The sequence below is a fragment of the Suncus etruscus genome, chromosome 6, assembly GCF_024139225.1.
Source record: "Suncus etruscus isolate mSunEtr1 chromosome 6, mSunEtr1.pri.cur, whole genome shotgun sequence".
In the NCBI taxonomy this organism is placed as follows: Eukaryota; Metazoa; Chordata; class Mammalia; order Eulipotyphla; family Soricidae; genus Suncus; species Suncus etruscus.
The window spans coordinates 117,048,117-117,069,491 of NC_064853.1; the positions used below are offsets into that span (position 1 = coordinate 117,048,117).

At 39.4% G+C, this 21,375-nt stretch overlaps 1 protein-coding gene and 1 pseudogene across 1 annotated transcript in view; both read left to right on the forward strand.

Annotated features, from left to right (window-relative positions):
- Positions 1-21,375, forward strand: part of HECW1 (HECT, C2 and WW domain containing E3 ubiquitin protein ligase 1) — a 328,209-nt gene that overhangs the window by 279,433 nt on the left and 27,401 nt on the right. The window contains exon 24 of the mRNA XM_049775686.1: positions 13,819-13,917. Coding sequence (XP_049631643.1) covers positions 13,819-13,917 — 99 coding nt within the window. The remainder of the gene's footprint in view (positions 1-13,818; positions 13,918-21,375) is intronic.
- On the forward strand, positions 14,544-15,797 carry LOC126011977 (magnesium transporter NIPA2-like; annotated as a pseudogene).

Below are 21,375 nucleotides of genomic sequence, written 5' to 3' on the forward strand. Positions count from 1 at the left end.
TCATTTGTGAGACATAAAAAAAATAGTATGAGAATAATACCCAAAGACAGAAAGGAGGGCCAGGAATACTGGACCATGGTAAGAAGCTTTCACAAAGGGGAATAGGGAGTGTAGTTAGGACATAAAACAGACTAGTTCTGAAAGCTGTGTCATTAAGCTTTCATATAGGCCCCTTCTTCCTTTCTGATGTGTGCTTGCAAGGCTATAAATTTTCCTCTTAGTACTGCTTTTGTTGTGTCCCATAAATCTTGACAATTTGTGTCTTCATTGTCATTTGTTTCTAGGAATGTTTTGATTTCCTTTTTGATTTATCTTTGACCCACTGATTGTTCAGTAGTGCCTTTTGGCCATTTGTATTTCTTCTTTGAGAAATTGTCTGTTCATTTCTTCTCCCCATTTTTTTAATGAGGTTAGAAGTTTTTTCTTGTTAACTTCTGTCAGTATCTTGTATATCTTAGATATTAGCCCCTTATCCAATGGGTATTGTGCAAATAATTTCACCCAATCCGTGGGTGGCTTTTGTATCCTAGACACTATTGCTGTGGTGTGTTTTGGGATTTTTTTGACTTTCCTTTTTGTATTGTTGATGTGTTTCTTTTTTGTTTTGTTTTGTTTTTGTTTTTTGGGTCTCACCTGGCAGTGCTCAGGGGTTACTCCTGGCTCTATGTTCAGAGGTCACTCCTGGCAGTCTCGAGAGACCATGTGGGATGCAGGGATTTGATCCACTGTCCTTCTGCATGCAAGGCAAATGCTTTACTGGCCCCTATTGTTGTTTCTCTTCCTTTTTACTTTCCTTCCCTCAAATTAATATTTATATACTCTATAAGGACTCCACCCATTCTTTGTTTGATTCTTACTCCCATTTTATTTATTCTTTTACTTCTCAAATAAAATCACATAACTTGAACCAACTTGTTCTGCCTAGACACTATTTCCTTTGAGGTGAAGAAGCTTCTCGGCTTAATATAGTACCATTTGTCTATCTCTGCTTCCAGTTATTTGGAGAGTGTTGTTTCCTATTTCAAGATGCCTTTAGTCTCAATGTCATGAGTATTTTATCTACATTTGTTCTCTATACCTTATGGTTTTGAGTCTAATAGCAAGGTCTTTAATCCATTTGCATTTGACCTTTCTGCAGGATTTAGATGGAGGTCTGAGTTCACTTTTTTGCAGCTGGCTGAACAGTTGTCTCAACACCACTTGTTAAAGAGGCTTTCTTTGCTACATTTTTCATTTCTTGTCCCTTTATCAAAGATTAGTTGATTGTATGTCTGGGAAATATTCTTTGAATACTCAAGGCTATTCCACTGATCAGAGGGTTTGCCTTTATTCCAAAACCATGCTGGTTTTTTTTTTTTGGGGGGGTGGGTTTGGGACACACCCAATGATGCTCAGGGGTTACTCCTGGCTATGCGCTCAGAAATTGCTCCTGGTTTGGGGGACCATATGGGACACCGGGGGATGGAACCACAGTCCATCCTATGTTAATGCATGCAAGGCAGACACCCTACTGCTTGCACCACCACTCCAGCCCCACCATGCTGTTTTAATGACAATTGGTTTTTTTTTGTTTGTTTGTTTTTTTGTTTGTTTGTTTTTTTATTTTTATTTTAATTATGACAACAAAAAATGTAAAGAGGACAGGGTAAAGTTACAGTGGAAGCCCAATCACCCATAAACAGAATTCTCGGTAGTCCCATCGATGATATCCCAGCCTTGAACTTTCAGCCAAAGAGCATTTAAAAAAACAAAACTGAACCCATGTACAGTACAATTACTTGCCCCTCAGATCCCCAGTTGTAGTACATACTATTTCTTAGCAGCACACAATATAATCTAAAGACATTATACTTATGTAGCTCCTTAAACATTGAGGGCAAAGTACTTTTCTCTAGTTCCATGTACATACTAACTAGTTTAAGTTAACCTCAAAAGTTTTAGTGGCTTGTTTTTCTTAAGGATTGGAGTCAAGGGAACATAGTAAAAAATGGTATTAAAGTGGCATTTGTTTGCATAGGCCCACCAAAACATAAGGGACATGGAAAGACAAATTATGGTCTAAATACAAGGAGACCCTAACCCTGAAGTTTCCTGGCACAGGACTGACTCTAGGCTCCAGGCAAATTAGTTTGTTCAATTCAAGTCATCGTCTGTAGTGGCAATACACCTCCATTCCTCACATAGTCTCTGTTGTTGGTATCATGCTTCTGTATTAAAGATCCTGGAGTCTGCATATCCCATATTGCAGTCAGGATGGTGCATAGCATCCTCTCGTTTCACCTCACACTTAAGGGGCACTAGAGAGAACCATGTCCTGTAGAGTAGGTCATTGTTGCTGTCAAGACTTCTCAGTGGAAACGGAAGTCTCTTTATAAGAGGTCGATGTCAGACCCTTGGTAGTGTCTTTCCTGGAAGAGGACTGCTTCCCGCTGTTGCTATAAAAGACCTTGGATGTTTCGTAGATAGCTTGCCTGGTTCCGCCGTGTGTGTAGGATGCCCATTCTTCTGAGGCCTGTGCCAGGTCATTATATCAATGTTCAGGGTGTAAGGTACATTGTACTGAGACTTATTAGATAAGAACTTATCTGTATGTGTGGTTTTTTCCCATTTTAATGTGTCTATGCAAACAAGGATCAATGCTATGGGGCGTTATTGGTGCATCTGAAGGCAATAGGAACAAGACCAGAAATTTCCATGACATAGTTCAATCATAGGCATCAAACTGAGGGACAGTTCCACCAACAATCCTTACTTAACAGCTTACAAAGAAAAGATAAGATGAAAAGTGAATAGAAACATCATGGTAGAAGAATATATACAGAGTTACATCAGTTAAAGAAAATACCCATAAAATATTCAAAAGATATGTGTTCATTTTGTGTCCTTCTAAATAGTTCTGGGATTTGTTAGATATACTGTATGTCTTAGGTTCTTATCAGAGATAAGAACTATGTGTTACTGAAGTTAAGAAGGGTAAATCGGGGGTACTGAAGGTTGGAAGGAGCAAATGTTCGCGCGGGGGAGCTAGCCCCCGAGCGGTTTGCAAAATGTAGACTGGTATGAGATTACCAGTGACAGACTGAGTATAGCTGAGCAGCTATCTGCCACCCACCAGATCAAACTCCACCCCCTAAGCCCAACCCTAGGCCAGTGTCCGGGAAGGGAAGGAGACCTCCCAAGCCCGAAGTTCAGGGACTGGAGCCCCACCCTAGGCCAGTGTCCCGGCCCGGCCTGGGGGTGGGGAAAACCCAGGGTGCCCCGTCAGCTCCTCCCAGAAACCCACCTGGAGATCCGGAGGAATGGGGGAGAGGGGGGTCGGGTGACCCAATTCCGGGCCCCCCTGACCCTGGGCCGGACTTAAAGGCCGCTGGCCCATGGGGGGCCCGCCAGCTGCCCGTCCATGCAGGCTAAAAATCTTGCTTCGGGAAGGGAAAGAGCGACAATTGTTTTATAATACAATTTAAAGTTGGGGAAAGTTATGCCCCCCACATTCCTTTTCCCAAGGGTTGCTCTAACTATTCGTGGGTGTTTTTGTTCCAAATAAATTTCATGAGTGTTTGATCCATTTTTTTTTAAGAATGTCATGGGTATCCTTAGAGGAATTGTATTAATTCTGTACAATGCTTTTGGGAATATTGTCATTTTAATGATGTTAATCCTCCCAATCCATGAGCAGGGTATGTGTCTTCAGGGCCTTGTGATCTGAGAAGGTAGACTTTATAATTTCTTTTTTTTTATTTTTTAAAAATTTATTTAAAGGAAATATATTACATAGCTGACACAATTGATCATAATACATTTGTTTCAAGAAGAACAAGGGCAAAGTTATTTAAAAATAAAAAATCTAATGAGATGGAAGAGAAAGAAAAGGTTCAGTAGCAAGTATATTTTTGAAAATCATTGAATCACCAATTAACTCATTAAAAGCCTGGCAGAAGGTTTAATAAGCTTTTCTTCTTTTTTTCTTTTAAGGATAAGAGTTAAAGAAGTACAGCAAAAACGTTGTTAGAGTGGTAATTATTGTTTGCATAGACACAGCAAAATCTGGGGGACATGGGAAGGAAAAGCCTTGGCCTAAATACTAGGAGACCTTACCCCTGAAGTTTTCTGGCAAAAGACCATTTCTAGGCTCCAAGTATACTAGGTTGTCTAACCCAAGTCATTGTCTATAGTGCCAATAAACCTTTTATCCCCCCTCACAGTCAGTGTAGTTGTTGTCATGTTTCTGTAGTTAAAGATCCTGGAATCTGTGCATATCCTACATCAAAGTCAGGAGGATCCTCTAGAGCATCCTCTAGTTTCACCTCACCTTTAGAGGGCAATGCGGATAGCCTTGCCCTGAAAGCAGGTTGTTGTTGTTGTTATGTCTTCTCGGTGTTAAGGGACCTCTCTTTGGAGTAGGTCGATGCTGGGGCAGCAGTAAGGTCTTCTGTGGTAGGGTATTGCTCCCAGTTGAAGTTATAGACAACTGTGGTTGTTTCGTAGATGGCATCCTGGTTCAGGGGTGAATGGACAATTCCCATTCTTCAGAGGCCTGAGCCAGGTCATTATGACAGTGTTCAGGGTGTAAGGTCCCACTGCATTACAAGATTTGTGTGTTCCTATCTCTATTAGATAAGAACTTGCCTGTATGTATAGTATTTTCCCACTTAATGTGCCTATGCAAAGAGGAACAATGCCTCATGGCATTATTGGTGCATATGGGGACTGCTGGAACAAGTCCAACAATCCCTGTAAGTTGGTTCTAACGTAAGCTCTAATTCTAGGAACTCTTCTACTAGAATTCCTTATTGAACAGATCATAAAGAGAAGAACAGACAAAACAGTGGTAAAAAATCATCATTGTATAAGAGAATATTCAGTAAGGGTTATAGCTGTTAAGGGAATACATACAAGATATTAAAATATATATATACACATGTCCCTTTTATGTCTCTGAAATAGTTGGGGGGTGTTAAATCTGGTGCATCACTTTGGTCTGTGGTTTGGCTTATGCAGTCTGATAACCGGCTGGCGATGGACCCATATCAGGAAAAATCGTTGAGCCATCACTTCTCAGAAACCAAGTCTCTTAGCAAGCAAAGGCCTACAATGAAGGAAGGAGGAGGGAAGGAGGCCTCTGAGAGTAGATCAATAGCAACAGAGTACTGGGATCTTCTTAGGCTGAGAGTCTATTATATCACTTAGGGTACAGTTTGGCAGCTGGTTTTGTGTGGGGATAATTATCTGCTTCTTGAGGAACCAAGAACTGAAGGTAAAAGGGTTAAATGTGGGGTAATGATGGTTGGGAGTGAGGGAATGAAGGACTACACATGAGCTTATATGGTGGTAGGCAATGGCATAAATATAATATGGACATTCTGCATCTGCAAAACATACATTAATCATAGAAAATCCTATTGATTAATATCCTTTTGAGAATGGTTTTGAGAATGGAGACCAGTGAGAAAGAAAGTTGCTGGTGGTTGCCCCAGCCCAACAGTCTTTAGAGTTCTTCCCAGAACCCACCTTTCTGGCGGCCTTCAGGCATGCCCCTGAAGTCCGGGAGGAAGGGGGGAGATGGCTGGGAGCCTCCCTGGCCTCCTATCACCCCCCAAGCTAGGGAGAGGGCCTTTGGCCTGGGGTCTCCCTACACCCCATGCCAGCCAGCCAGAGTTAGCCTTCAGAACAAAAAAGGATTTGGTGTAGAACCGGAAGCTAGAAATCTGCTCGCCCCCTCCCTAATCTCTTCCCCCCATGCGCTGGGTGGGGGCAGGGGATAGTCCTGGGATGTCCTCTAGTGTCCTCCCCAGTACTCACTTTTCTGGCGGCCTGGGCCACCACCCAGCATGCCCCTGGAGTCTGGGAGGAAAGGGGGAGATGGCTGGGAGCATTCCTGGTCTCCCAGTACCCCCCAATCTAGGGAGAGGGCCTTCGGCCTAGGGTCTCCCCACACACCATGCCGACAGGCCAGAGCTAGCCTCCAGAACAAAAAAGGATTTGGTATAGAACTGGAAGCTAGAAATCTGCTCGCCCCCTCCCTAATCTCTTCCCCCCAGTCTTTATGATTTCTATCTTCTTGATTTTATGGAGATATGTTTTATAGGCTAGCATGTGGTCTATCCTGGAGAATCAGTCATGTGCATTGGAGAAGCACATGTGTATCCAGTTTTCTGGAGATGGAATGCCATATATGGTGCTGGGAAAATTGGATACTACATGTAAGAAATTGAAACTCAATCCTGAGTGATAGCACAGTAGATAGGGCATTTTCCATATATGCAGCCAACCTGGGTTTGTTCTCCACATTCCATATTTTCTCCCAAGCCTTCCAGTAGTAATTTCTGAGCACAGAGCTAGGAGTAACTCCTGAGCACTGGATAAAAAACACTACATCCTCAATCCAGTTCTTATCTCTTATCCAAAAGTCAATTCAAACTAAATAAAAAAAAAAAAAAAACAACCTAGAAATATGGCCAGAAACTATAAAGTATGTTGAGAAGAACATAGCAAAACTTTCTACGAGTTGGATCTCAAAGGCATGTTTAATGATTTGAAGCCATAAAATAAAAAAAAAGATGAGACTACATCAAATTTAAGGGTTTCAGGCAAAAGGAACATGAGCTAAAACTAAAAGACAAATGGAGAAAAATATTAGTATTCAACACTTTGGATAAGGGCTTAATATCCAGGATATATAAAGTATTGGCAAAGATCAACAAAAATAATTCAAAAATGTCTACAAAAATGTAAAGAGGAAGTGTCTCAGAGAAAGGCAAATGGATTGCCAATAGAAAGATGAAAACATTGGGGTCTAAGCTGATTGTCTTTTTGCCTTGTACCCAAATGTCTGGGTACAGGTCCTTTGCTGGACAAAGGTGTTGTCGGCTCATGAGTCAATTCCTGTGACTTGAGTGAGTTTGAAACTATTGACTTGATCTGTGGAAAGACTATTTTCCTGTAGTCTTGAATAGGCTGGGTTTGTTTCCCAAATGATGCACCCCAGTCAGAATGCCTGAGGCATTAGAAATGTCTATTGTGGAGGCTAGACTGATGGCCCAGTGGTAAGGTGTTTGCCTTGCACACGGCTGACCCAGGACAGACCGTGCTGGATCCCCTGGCATCCCATACTGTTCTTAAGCCAGGAGCAATTTCTGAGCACATAGCCAGGGTAATCCCTGAGCATCACAAGAAAAAAAAAAGTCTACTGTGCTTTGTTTTTCTTTTTCTTTCTTTTTTCTTTTTTCATTTTTTTTTTTTTGGTTCGTTTTGGGGGGCCACACCCAATGGCACTCAGGGATTACTCCTTTCTCTGCACTGAGAAGTTGCTCCTGGCTTGGGGAACCATATGGGATGCCTTGGATCCAACCCGCATTCATCCTGGGTCAGCCACATGAAGGCAAATGCTCTACCACGGTGCTACCACTTCGGTCCTGTATTCTGTTTTCTGAGTACACTCCTCATCACTCACTTCCCTACTCTGTAAGTACAAAACTAGATGTCTGTGAGATCACAGGATAGTATTTCCCTTGTTTCCCATGACTGGTCTGTTGCTGGATTCACTGTAGGTTTATGCCAAGTCACATCCCATGTTACTTGAACCACCTCACCACTCCTTTGCTGCTGCAGGTGGTTCACAATGAGTCTCTCTAATTCAAAATGGCCACATTCTGTTTTTCTCTAATATGTCTCTGGAAAATATTCTTAATTCCTTTGTGTATATTTTGTACAGGATGATACTGCGGCATTAATTGGTCACCTTTTCCCCAATCTGTTTCTAATTATTTTCTTAAATATTTAATGTCTTTATTTTATTTCTTTATTTTTAATTAAATCTCCATGAAATACAGACTTAAAAATGTATTGACAGTTGATTTTTGATCAAGCAATGTTTCAACACCCAACAAATATCTTTTTTAGTCTTTTTTAATTAAAATTTTTATTAAAACCTTTTTATTTTTTCTATTAATTTATTTTTTAAATATTATTTTATTTAAACACCTTGGTTACAAACATGATTGTGGTTGGGTTTCAGTCATATAAGAGGACACCCCCCCATCACCAGTGCTTTTTTCCCACCACCAATGTCCCAAATATCCCTCTTCCCCACCCCGCCCCCACCTGTACTCTAGACTGGCTTTCTATTTCCCTCATACATTCTCCTTGTTAGGATAGTTTGCAATGTAGTTATTTCTCTAACTAAACTCGTCACTCTTTGTGGTGAGGTTCATAAAGTGGGCTGTAACTTCCAGCCCTCCTCTCTTTTGTCTCTGAAAATTATTGCAAGAATGTCTTTCATTTTTCTTAAAACCCATAGATGAGTGAGACCATTCTGTGTCTTTCTCTCTCTCTGACTTATTTCACTCAGCATAATAGATTCCATGTACATCCATGTATAGGAAAATTTCATGACTTCATCTCTCCTGTCGGCTGCTTTATTTCTCACCAGTTTCCACAGTTACCATCTCATCATCTCACCCATCCCAACTCTTATTCTGACCTTATGGCAAATACTTTTTTCTCTCTGTCACCCACTCTTTTCTTTTCGTTTTCCCCCTTTTAGGCATGTGGTTTGTAATACTATTAGTGAAGGAGTATTGTGTATTTCACTTTACTTTCTTTCAATTCCCAATCATTTCTAAGTACTATTATCAGAATAATCCTTTCTCTGTCTTCTTTACACTTCTCAGTCAATATTACTATTGTCTTTGGGTATGCTCATACTATTGCTTTTCCCCCTTTATATCCCACATCTGTGTACAATCATTATATATATATATATATATATATATATATATATATATATATCCATCTCCCTCTGACTCCTTTTACTCAGCATGATACTTTTTATTCTATTCATGACTTCATTTTTCCTAAAAGCTGTGTGATATTTCATTGTATAGCTCTGTATTAGAATTTCTTTATCCACTCATCTGTTCTTGGGTATTTGTGTTGTTTCAGATTTTGGCTAGCTATTGGGAACAGTGTTGCAATGAACAAAGAAGTTCAAATGTTTTACCCCATTGTGTTTTGGGGCCCCAAGGTTATATTTCCAGGATTGGTGTTTGCAGATCTAACAGAAGCTCAATTTCTAGTTTTTTGAAGAAAGACCTATTCTTTTCCAAAAAGTCTAGACCAGTTGGCATTCCCACCAACAATGGATGAAAGTCCCTTTCTTCCTGTTCTTTTCCTTGTACTTCTTATTGTTCTTAGTTATTCTTAGTCTCTGTGGTGTGAGGTGATATTGTATTGCTATTTTATTTGCACATCTCTGATGGTTAATGATATAGAGCATTTTTTCATGTGCCTTTTGGCCATCTGTAGTTCTTCTTTGAGGAAGTGTTTGTCCCTATCTTCTCCCCAATTTATGATGAGTTGGATATTTTTTCTTATTAAGCTCTACCAGTTTCTGATTAAATAGAGTTTAAAATGTTGTATTTTGCTAAAAAAGATCACAGATCAATGAATTATTATATTTTTATTCCTGAGTCAAAAGATTTATAATCTTTTTAAATTATATATATGTATACACACACACACACATACAAATTACCATTCTTCTTTACTTTGCTTCTTAAGACCATATCTGTGAGAGGAGTATTTGTCCAGATACTTTTGTATTGACATTTTCTCTCTTCCTACTCTGGGTGATTTCTTGAATGTCCACACACCAATGCCACAGAATATTAGAGAAGCCTGCCTCAGAATAAAATAAGGCTATATTGAGGTATACATAAAATGCACAGTATTGAGGGTACCATGTTGGGCACAATTATTTATGAGAGTTGTCCAGGAAGAACAGTAAGGTGTTGAGACCAGAAGGGTTGAAGTATTTGTAGAAGATCCTGGTCTCAACAACTATAAGACAGTTGAGTATCCTTTAAGACACCTATTCATAGTGCCCTGATAGCATCTTTTATGATATTCTATTTACCTCTAGTTTCTTCTTATTCAAGAATATTTACATGTTATTTCATGTCAAAAGAATTAACTATTGAATATGTCAATTAAGTGCCATTGTTTGTAGCCAGAGTTGTTCTGTAATATTGAATGAATATTAATTTACATTTTATATATAGAAATTATAAGAAAATACATGAGTAAGATTAGCTTCATACAGAACAGTGAAGATTAACATATTGGAATTTTTTTTACAAATATGATTATAGTTGTATGATTACAGTCATGTAAAGAACACCCCCCCTTCACCAGTGCAACATTCCCACCACCAATTTCCCAGATCTCCCTCCTCCCCACCCCCCCACAATGTACTCAAGACAGGCTTTCTACTTCCCTCATTCATTCACATTGTTATGATAGTTTTCAGTGTAGTCATCTCTCCAACTGCACTCATCACTCTATGTGATGAGCTTCATGTCATGAGCTGCACCTACCAGCCTTCATCTCTCTTGTCTCTGAGATACTGTTAAAAATGTCTTTCATTTTTCTTAAAACCCAAATGAGTGAAGCCATTCTGCATCTTTCTCTCTCCCTCTGACTTACTTCACTCAGCATAATAGATTCCATGTACATCCATGTATAGAAAAATTTCATTACTTCATCTCTCCTGACGGCTGCATAGTATTCCATTGTGTATATGTACCAAAGTTTCTTTAGCCACTCATCTGTTGAACGGCATCTTGGTTGTTTCCAGAATCTGGCTATTGTAAATAACACTGCAATGAATATAAGTGTAAAGAAGGGATTTTTGTATTGTATTTTTGTGTTCCTTGGGTATATTCCTAGGAGTGGTATAGCTGGATCATATGGAAGCTCAATTTCCAGTTTTTGGAGGAATCTCCATATCGCTTTCCATAAAGGTTGCACTAGACAGCATTCCCACCAGCAGTGAAAAAGTGTTCCTTTCTCTCCACATCCCCACCAGCACTGCTTGTTTTCCTTTTTTTGTGATGTGTGCCAATCTCAGTGGCATGAGGTGCTACCTCATAGTAGTTTTGATTTGAATCTCCCTGATGATTAGTGATGTTGAGCATTTTTTCATGTGCCTTTTGGCCATTTGCCTTTCTTCTTTTTCAAAGTGTTCATTTCTTCTCCCTATTTTTTGATGGGGTTAGTTGTTTTTTTCTTGTATAGTTCTGTCAGTACCTTGTAAATTTTGGATATTAATCCTTTATTTGATGAGTATTGGGTGAATAATTTCTCCCACTCAGTGGGTGGCCTTTGTATTCTGGGCACTATCTCCTTTGAGATGCAGAAGCTTCTCAGCTTAATATAGTTCCATCTGTTTATCTCTGCTTCCACTTGTTTGGAGAGTGCTGTCTCCTCCTTAAAGATGCCTTTAGTCTCAATGTCCTGGAGTGTTTCACCTACATGTTGTTCTATATACCTTATAGTTTCAGATCTGATATCAAGGTCTTTAATTCATTTGGATTTTACCTTTGTACATGGTGTTAGCTGGGGGTCTGAGTTCGCTTTTTTGCAATTGGCTAACCAGTTGTGCCAACACCACTTGTTGAATAGGCTTTCCTTGCTCCATTTAGGATTTCTTGCTCCTTTATCAAAAACTAGGTGGTTATATGTCTGAGGAACATTCTCTGAGTACTCAAGCCTATTCCACTGATCTTTATTCCAATACCATGCTGTTTTTATAACTATTGCTTTGTAATACAGCTTAAAATTGGGGAAAGTAATGCCTCCCATATTCCTTTTCCCAAGGAGCACTTTAGCTATTCGAGGTTGTTTATTGTTCCAAATGAATTTCAGAAGTGTTTGATCCACTTCTTTGAAGAATGTCATGGGTATCTTTAGAGGAATCGCGTTAAATCTGTACAATGCTTTTGGAAGTATTGCCATTTTAATGATGTTGATCCTGCCAATCCATGAGCAGGGTATGTGTTTCCTTTTCCGCGTGTCCTCTCTTATTTCTTGGAGCAGTGTTTTATAGTTTTCTTTTGATTTGATAAGGTTCAACACCCATTCTTGATGAAAACTCTTAGCAAGATAGGAATAAAAGGAACCTTTCTCGATATAGTTAAGGCCATCTACCAGAAGCCAGTGGCAAATATTATCCTCAATGGAGAAAAACTAATAGCCTAAAAAACTAAAAACTAAAAGTACTTCTCTATTTCACATTGGCAAATTTCTTAGGTGGCTTAATATTAGTACTATTCTGGCACAAGACAAGGCAGTCCTCTCTCACCACTCATATTCAACATAGTACTGGAAGTACTTGCTATAGCGATTAGGCAAGAAAAAGATATCAAGGGAATCCAGATAGGAAAGGAAGAAGTCAAGCTCTCACTGTTTGCAGATAACATGATACTTTACTTAGAAAACCCTAAAAAATCTACCAAAAAGCTTCTAGAAATAATAAATTCATATAGCAAAGTGGCAGGCTACAAAATTAACACACAAAAATCAATGGCCTTTTTATACACTAATAATAATAGGGAAGAAATGGACATTAAGAGAACAATCCCATTCACATTAGTGCCACACAAACTCAAATATCTTGAAGTCAACCTGACTAAAGATGTGAAGGATCTATACAAAGAAAACATATTGGAAATTTTAATGAAAAGTATTTTGGGGGGCCCAGAGAGCTAGCACAGCGGCGTTTGCCTTGCAAGCAGCCGATCCAGGACCAAAGGTGGTTGGTTCGAATCCCGGTATCCCATATGGTCCCCTGTGCCTGCCAGGAGCTATTTCTGAGCAGATAGCCAGGAGTAACCCCTGAACACTGCCGGGTGTGGCCAAAAAAACCAAAAAAAAAAAAAAAGTATTTTTAAAAGTTTTAGATAAGATTTTATATATATAAACTTTTATATAAGATTTTATATATAAATATCTTTATATTTATATAAAACTTTCATATAAGATTCTTTTATATAAAATTTTTAGATAAGATTCAACTTTTATATAATCTTCACTTTCATGCTTAGGTTAAAGTCTAGTTTGCTTAAAAAAAAATAAAACTAATTAAGGAGATGCCATAGATGGGCAAAACCTACATAAGGAAATAACCACTATGCTGAATCAGATAGCAAGAAAGCTTATTTAGGAGAAGAGCAGTGATGAAATTAAGACCCAAGAAGCATCAGCATTTTGCTAAGGATTTTACCTGCAAATTTTTGAGAAAGATGTTTGCATCAATATAGATTTATATCAGTAAATGTCCTAACATTGAGAAGTTGGCAAGTCTACAGGACCAATACTTCTTATACTTTGTCACTGACAGTGCTCAATAACAGTGAAGTTTAGCTTGCTACTTATCACTGTTTGACTCCCTATAATTATTTTTTCATTTGAGTTAGGTCACAACTGCCAAATGTGACTCATCCTCATCCTTTTTCTGTCAACATGTACACATTACATCAGTAGGTGCTATTTTCAGAATACTTGATGGAGTGCATGGTCCAGAAAATTTTCAGTGTCTTTGAGGGATTTTCAGATCCTCCCTCAAGTTCAATATGGGTTATTTATATAAGATCCTGGAATTCTTTGCTAGGACTTTTCTTTTCATGGGTTCTTATGCTGTAGTATATAAGAGGATTCTGGTAAAATAATGTCACTATTTCAGTATTTTAGAAGATGAGTTTCTTTAATACAAAGCCATTTTTTACAGTAAAGAATAGCATGGGGAAAAAGGAGCATAGCTGAGTAGTTGAGCACATGCCTTCCATGTGTGAAACTCAGATTTGACACCATCACTACAAAAATAAATCAAGAGAATGGGTACTTCTCTATTTCACATTGGCAAATTTCTTAGGTGGCTTAATATTAGTACTATTAATATACTCAATCAAACAAATATATAGATTAAAATAATGAACCTTTTTAATTCTTACTTGCTCTTAAATTTCTCTGTCTGTGTTCCAGGTTCAGATTTAGTGGTCGTATCCTAGGCCTGGCTTTGATCCATCAGTACCTTCTAGATGCTTTCTTCACAAGGCCCTTCTATAAAGCACTACTGAGACTGTAAGTGTGTTATAGGAATAGTTTATCCAACCCTGCAGATAGTTCAGCAGGCACTGGTTCTCTGAAACCTCTTGCCTTTTGTTCCTTATTCCTTTTAGGCTTAAGATGATTGACTAATGCTGAGATATAACATATATAACATTTTCTAATGCTGAGATATAACAAATCTTATAGTAAAATAAAAGTCATATTCCTAGGTATAACTGAATATACCTAATTTATAGCTTGTTTTAAAATACATTTCGGGGGGGGGGGGGGCTAGAGAGATAGTATAGTACACACAGGACTGGAAAGCCATGGTGATAGCAGTGACCAGCTATTTGGATCAAAAGGGTCATTTTGAACTCAGGTTAGTGTGTTCAAGAAGAGAATGACAATGAACAAATAGGAATGTCGACCACTTGTGGCAGCAGCAGGCTCCAATTTTACTCAAAAGAGCAATTTTGACCCCAGGATAATGTACCAGAAAAGAACGTGAATGATCCACTTTATTCTGAGGTGGCACATTTTTTTTCTAGTCAAGAGTCCCACCACGAGGGCTGCGGTGGCCTCTGGAGTCAGAGGTTGTGCATGTGCTTCCTCCGGGCTGTCCCCGATGGACAAGGTGGCCCCAGACCTAAGCTGCTGCTGCTGCTCTGCCAGGCCTAAAACTTAAGACACAACTGACAGGAGCTGGATGAGAGGACATGAGAACGGATCCCTTCTCTCACTGTGTCCACCCTGTATCCCCGAGAGCGACCAGGTCACGCCCTTCGGATTTGACAACAACATCTGTCTGCCTTCCAGAACCGGCCCTTTCCTCGTCTGTGTTCTGTGATCGATGTGAATCCCAGGAACTGGCCCAGTAATGACCGCAATGAACAAGGGACGTGGAAAGTATGACTTTTTTATCCGTCAGGGTTGGCAATGAGCTCCAGCATTTTCATTGGAGGGAGTTTCATTCTGAAGAAGAAAGGACTTCTGCACCTGGCCAGGAAAGGGTCCATGCGAGCAGGTCAGGCGGTCATGCATACCTCAAAGAGTGGCTGTTGTGGGCCGGACTGCTATCAATGGGAGCAGGCGAGGTGGCCAACTTCCCCGCATATGCCTTTGCACCAGCCACCCTAGTGACACCCTTAGGAGCACTTAGCATCCTGGTAAGTGCCATCCTCTCTTCCTACTTTCTGAGTGAAAGACTGAATCTCCACAGCAAGATCGGGTGTTGCTCAGTATCCTGGGGTCCACAGTCATGGTTATTCATGCTCCGAAGGAAACGGAGATCGAAACCCTGGATGAAATGTCTCGCAAGCTAGGGGATCCAGGTTTCATGGTGTTTGCGATGCTGGTGGTCATCGTGGCCTTGATCCTCATCTTGGTGGTGGGGCCCCGCCACGGACAGAGCAACATCCTGGTCTATATCACCATCTGCTCGGTGATCGGGCGCCTTCTCGGTGTCCTGTGTCAAGGGCCTGGGCATCGGCATCAAGGAGCTGTTGGCCAGGCACCCCATGCTGCGCCACCCGCTGTCCTGGCTGCTGTTGGTAGGCCTGGTGGTGTGCGTCAGCACCCAGATCGGGACCCTCAGCGGCTTCCTAACCATCTTTGTGGGCATCTTCCTGTTGCACGCCTTCAAGGACTTCAGCCTGAGCCTTGCCAGCTTGCCCATGTCTCTGCGCAAGGAGGAGAAGGTGGCCAACAGCAGCAGTCTGGTGGGGTCCTATGAGGCCCTTCGGATGAGGGAGCCAGTCTGACCTGTGGCTTGGAGCCGCACGCAGGCGAGAACGTGTCCCGGCAGAATGGGAACCTGGCCGCTTTCTGAGTAGGCCCCCGTTTTGACCTCAGAGACAATCCTTTATGGAAGGTTGCAAGCAATCAGACCAAGAGAGAGATTCCTTTTCGGATCTGGGTTAAAATGACCTCAGCGTACAGCCAACCTTCACTGTATCACAGCGGAGGGATTTTCTGTCTCCAAAGTCAGGGTGTCTTCCTGAAGCTGGAAATCGGAGGAAAAGGCTTTTTGTTTTGTTTTCATCTGGTCTCCCGCTCTGTCAACTCAGATCATTCTCAAAACAATCTTTTTTTGATTTAAGACTTACAGGAAGTGAATGATGGTCCCTCTGTGATTGTCTCAGTTCTGAATGAAGCAGTCTTTTCCAAGATGCCTAACTTGGGAAGTGGAGGAAACTGCTAGAAGGGTCAAAGTTGGGCCCCTTGGACACGGAGTCTGTGGCTCTCTGCAAACCCCCCCACCCCCACTGAGAGTTTTAGTGTCTCTCTGATCTCTGGATCCCCACAATCTTGATTCCTCTTTTACATTGGCTCTTGTATTCTCCAATATATTTTCATAATGAGTTCTATTGTCATTTAGATATTCTAACCACTCTGGGAAATAGAAATCTAGGTTCATTTCCAAAATTCAGCTTTATGTTAATAAAAAGATCGACTGGAAAAAAAAAGTCCCACCACAACACATAAGAACCACTACCACATTGCAAATGACACTATAGGAAAGCAATGTAGAACCCCAACACACTTAGTGAACTTATATGGGAGACTGAAGATTCAACTAGTATCAGCCTTAAAAGAGAATTGAGGATGTCCAAAGAATTCAAAGAAATCATGGAACAGTCAAGTCTCTATAAGACAATGTTCATATAAATAAGAAAACTTTAAACAAAAATAACAGAATTGAAAGATTTGGTAAGCAAAATGAAAAACTCAATGGAAGGCCTCACCAGCAGAGTAACAGCTGCTGAGGAAAGAATCAGTGAGCTCAAAGATGAGCTTCAAAACACCTCTAGACAATAGAAGAATTTGTAAAATGCCTTAAAATAAATGAAAAGAAGATGAAAAATTTTAAAATAAGGGAACATATGACAATAGAACTTTAGTAAAAAAAATTTCAACAGAAACAGCATAAGAATTACATTGGGAAACCAATTTAACATCTGGAAATTAAACAGATTACTGAATAACCAATGGGACAGAGAGGAAGTCAAAGAAAAATCTTAAATATTCCTGGAAACAAATGAGAATGATGATACAAAGTATCAGAATATTTGGGACACAGAAAATGTGGTATTAAGAGGAAAACTTAGAGTTTGCAAGCATTCATCAGGAAGAAATAAAAGGCCTACATAAATCACTTAACAGACTACTTAAGAAATTGGAAATTGGCCCGGAGAGATAGCACAGCGGCGTTTGCCTTGCAAACAGCCGATCTAGGACCAAAGGTGGTTGGTTCGAATCCCGGTGTCCCATATGGTCCCTCGTGCCTGCTAGGAGCTATTTCTGAGCAGACAGCCAGGAGTAACCCCTGAGCACCGCTGGGTGTGGCCCAAAAACCAAAAAAAAAAAAAGAAATTGGAAATTGTAAAATCAGCAACAAAAGGAGCTGAAAGTAGGCATGAGGAAGGATATAATAAAATTGAGAGCAGAAGTTAACGAACTGGACATCTAAAAAACAATACAAAAGATAAATGATCCCTCAAGCTGCTTCCGCTTTTTACCACAGGTTCTGACCTCCCTGCTGTCTCTCACCCCAACTAACATTTGTCTGCTGATAGAGGGACTTTCTGGTCCCTCCTATCAAACACAACCAGTGTTCAAAGTCTTTCCCCAAGCTTCTCTGTTATGATGCCAGTCATGACCTCCTTTCACCCCATCTCAAGTTTGTCTGCCAAGAGAGGGACTCTTTGCTCCACCCTATCAACTCTCCTCTTCCCAAACTGCACGGATGTTTATGTATCCACACGAAGACATTTTAATTTATATCAAATATTTAAGAGCATATTGGACCAAGTACTTCTTTCTCTTAGAAAATATGTGTCTCAGGGTCAGAACGATAGCACAGCGATAGGGCATTTGCCTTGCATGCGGCTGACCCGTAGTTTGATCTACAGCACCCCATATGGTCCTCTGATCCAGGAGCAATTTCTGAGCACATAGTCAGGAGTAACACCTGAGCATCACAGGGTGTGGCCCAAAAACCAAAAAAGAAAAAGAAAATATATGATTCAGAATTCAGTTGAACAGGGGCAGAGAGATAGCATGGAGGTAAGGCATTTGCCTTGCATGCAGAAGGACGGTGGTTTGAATTCCGGCAACCCATATGTTCCCCTGAGCCTTCCTGGAGTGATTTCTAAGCATAGAGCCAGGAGTAACCCCTGAGCGCTGCTGGGCGTGACCCAAAGAAGGCAAAAAAAAAAAAAATGAATTCAATGAATTAGTTTGCAATATTTCTGTCAGACTCAGATAACCTTGAATGTTTAAGAAAATAACCTCTAAAAAAAGAAAATAACTTCTAAAGCAGATATACATTTAGTCACTTCTTATATGATCTACTCAATAGATCACTTTCTTTTTTGTTTGTTTGTTTTTTTGGCCACACCCATTTGATGCTCAGGGGTTACTCCTGGCTAAGTGCTCAGAAATCGCCCCTGGCTTGGGGGGACCATATGGGACGTGGGGGGATCGAACCACGGTCCTTCCTTGGCTAGCGCTTACAAGGCAGACACCTTACCTCTAGCGCCACCTCGCCGCCGGCCCCAATAGATCACTTTCTTAAACAACCTGAAACTCCAACATTCCAACCCACGAAACACAAAAAAAATGAGGAAACTAAGGAAGACAATTGCAACTGGGAATATAAAGAGAACCCTGGCAAATTTCTAAGCCTACCAAAACACCTGAGCCTTATAGATGAGGACTAAACTCAACACTTAATGTTTTAGTAACAGAAATAAAGGAGCTGCTAACCTGTGAAATTAAGCAATCTATAGATGAACAATTCAACCAACTCAAAAGACACTCTTTCAAAAGATGAGAGATTTCATACAAATAGAATGGGAGGAACTGAAAAACATGTTAAAAGCCATCTTAGAATTAAACAGAATTAAAATTAAATAGAATTAAAAAGAATTAAAATTAAGCAGAATTAAACAGGTGGAGACAAATAACAAGCCAGAATTGCCGAAGAACTCAAACAAAGAAAGGAGAGACAAAGCAATGGAAGAAAATTTAAGGTACTTAATGGACAAAGAAAAGAAATAATCTCTGGATTATAGGAATACCAGAAGGAGAGGGAAAAGAGAAAGGGGAAGAACAAGTAGTGGGGGTCATAATAGCAGAGAATTTGCCACTCTTTATAAAGAGGGCGCTGCACAAATCCAAGAGGCAAAAAGATACCAAACAAAATAGAACCTAAAAGAATAACACAAAGACATAAAAATCCAAATGAAAAGAACAAACAAAAAACAAAGAGAAGATGGACTCTAAAGAAGTAAGGGATAAGAAAAACCTTAAATATAAAGGAAAGAACTCAAGAATCAAACCAGATCTTCCATTTGAAACAGTCCACAAAAGAAAATAGTGTAATGACATATTCAAACTATTGAATAAAAGCAACTTTCAACCTAGAGTCCACTACCCAGCAAACCTCTCATTTATATGGGCGGAAGGGATAAAAGCATTTTTAGACAAAAAAAGAGCTCACATTTGCATTAACCAAACTGACTAAAAATGAACTACTCAAAGATCAATTATATAAACCAAATACTAAATTGTAAAACAACCCTACACAATATAATGGCATAGCAGCTTTTTTTTTTTTTTTTTTGGTCAATGGTATCTTTAAATGTCAATGGACTAAACTCTCATCAAAAGGCACAGAGTAATGGGTTGGATCAGGAAACAACACTCAGCCTGCCTGCTGCCTGAAGGAAACACACTTAAAATATCAGAATAGACACAGGATCAGAGTAAAAGGATGGAACACAATTATACAAGCCACTGGAAAACATAAAAATGCTGAGACAGCCATACTTATGAGACCAAATTGCATTCAACCTCAAGAAAGTACTTAGAGAAAAAGATGGACACTACTTATTGATCACATCTTATAGACCAAGAAACACAAACTCTGATTAACATTTACACACTAAATGTAGAGTCAGCAAAGTAGATAAGGCTTTTACTCACAAAGCTAGAGAAACATATGGACAAAAACATGATAGTAGTGGGAGAATTAAACATTCCATTATCACCACTGGAAAGATCCAGTAGGCAGAACACTAGCAAAGACATAAGAGCCCTAAATGAGAAACTAGAAAATCTGGTACTAATGGATCTACAGGGTCTTTCATCCTCAAAAACCTGAATACACATTCTTCTTAAGTGCAGATAGAATCTTCTCTATGATAAGACCACACTCTAGAACACAAGTAGAACTTACATAAATTCAAAATTATAATAATTATACCAAGTACCCTATCAGATCATAATTCATCGAGATTGATTGTAAAAGGAAAACATGGAGAAAATCTAACACCTGGAAATTAAACAACATGCTGTTCAACAACAACTGTATCAAAGTAGAAATCAAGATAAAATAAAGAAATTCCTTAAGGCTAATTATAATGAAGAAACAAATTATCAAAACCTATGGACACAGCACAAATAATAATTAGGGGAAACTCATAGCAATACAGGCCTACATAAGGAAAGAAGAAAAAGAAATAAAAATCATTAAATTAAAGGCACACATTTAATATCTGGAAAACCTATAGCAAGGAACCAAAACACAAGCAGAAAAAAACAAATAATAAAAGCCAGAGCAGAAACCAACACTATAGGAACAAGGAAAACAACACAAAGAATTGATTAAACCAGGAGTTGTTTTTTTAAGCAATAAACAAAATAGACAAACAGTTGGCAAGGCTCACAAGAAATAAAAAGGAAAATGGTCAAACAAATCAGATCAGAAATGAAAGGGGAGAGATTACAACAGAAATCTAAGACATCATGAGAGCTTATTATGAACAACTGTACTCTGTTAAGCTAGAGAACTTAGAGTAATGGCCAGGTTTCTGAAATATATATAACCTCCAAAAACTGAAAGAGGAGGAAGTAGAAAGCCTAAACTGGCCAATTACAAGTACAGAAATTGAAACAGTAGTTACAGTAATTAAGAAACTTCCAAGAATAAAAGTCGAGGACCAGATGGGTATATTAAGGAGTTTTATAAAAAAAAAAAAAAAAAAAAACTCAGAGGATTTACTATCATTGATCCTTAGACTCTTCCAGAATATCATTGAAACAGAAATCTTCTCTGATACCTTCTATGAAGCTAACATCACACTCATTCCCAAAGCTTACAGAGATGCTACCAAGAAAGAAAACTACAGACAAATCTCACTGGTGAACGCTGATGCAAAAATACTTAATAAAATCTTAGCAAACCAAATCTATCAACATATCAAAAATATTATACACCATGACTAAGGGGGTTTTATCTGAGGAATGCAAGGATGGTTTAAAATTTGCAAATCAACCAACATAATATATCACACCAGTAAAAGGAAGAATAAGAACCAAATGATCATTTCAATCAATACATAGAAAGCATTTGACAAAATCCAATACCCATTCATAATTAAAACCCTCAGCAAAATGGGTGTGGAAGGAACCTTCCTCAAGATA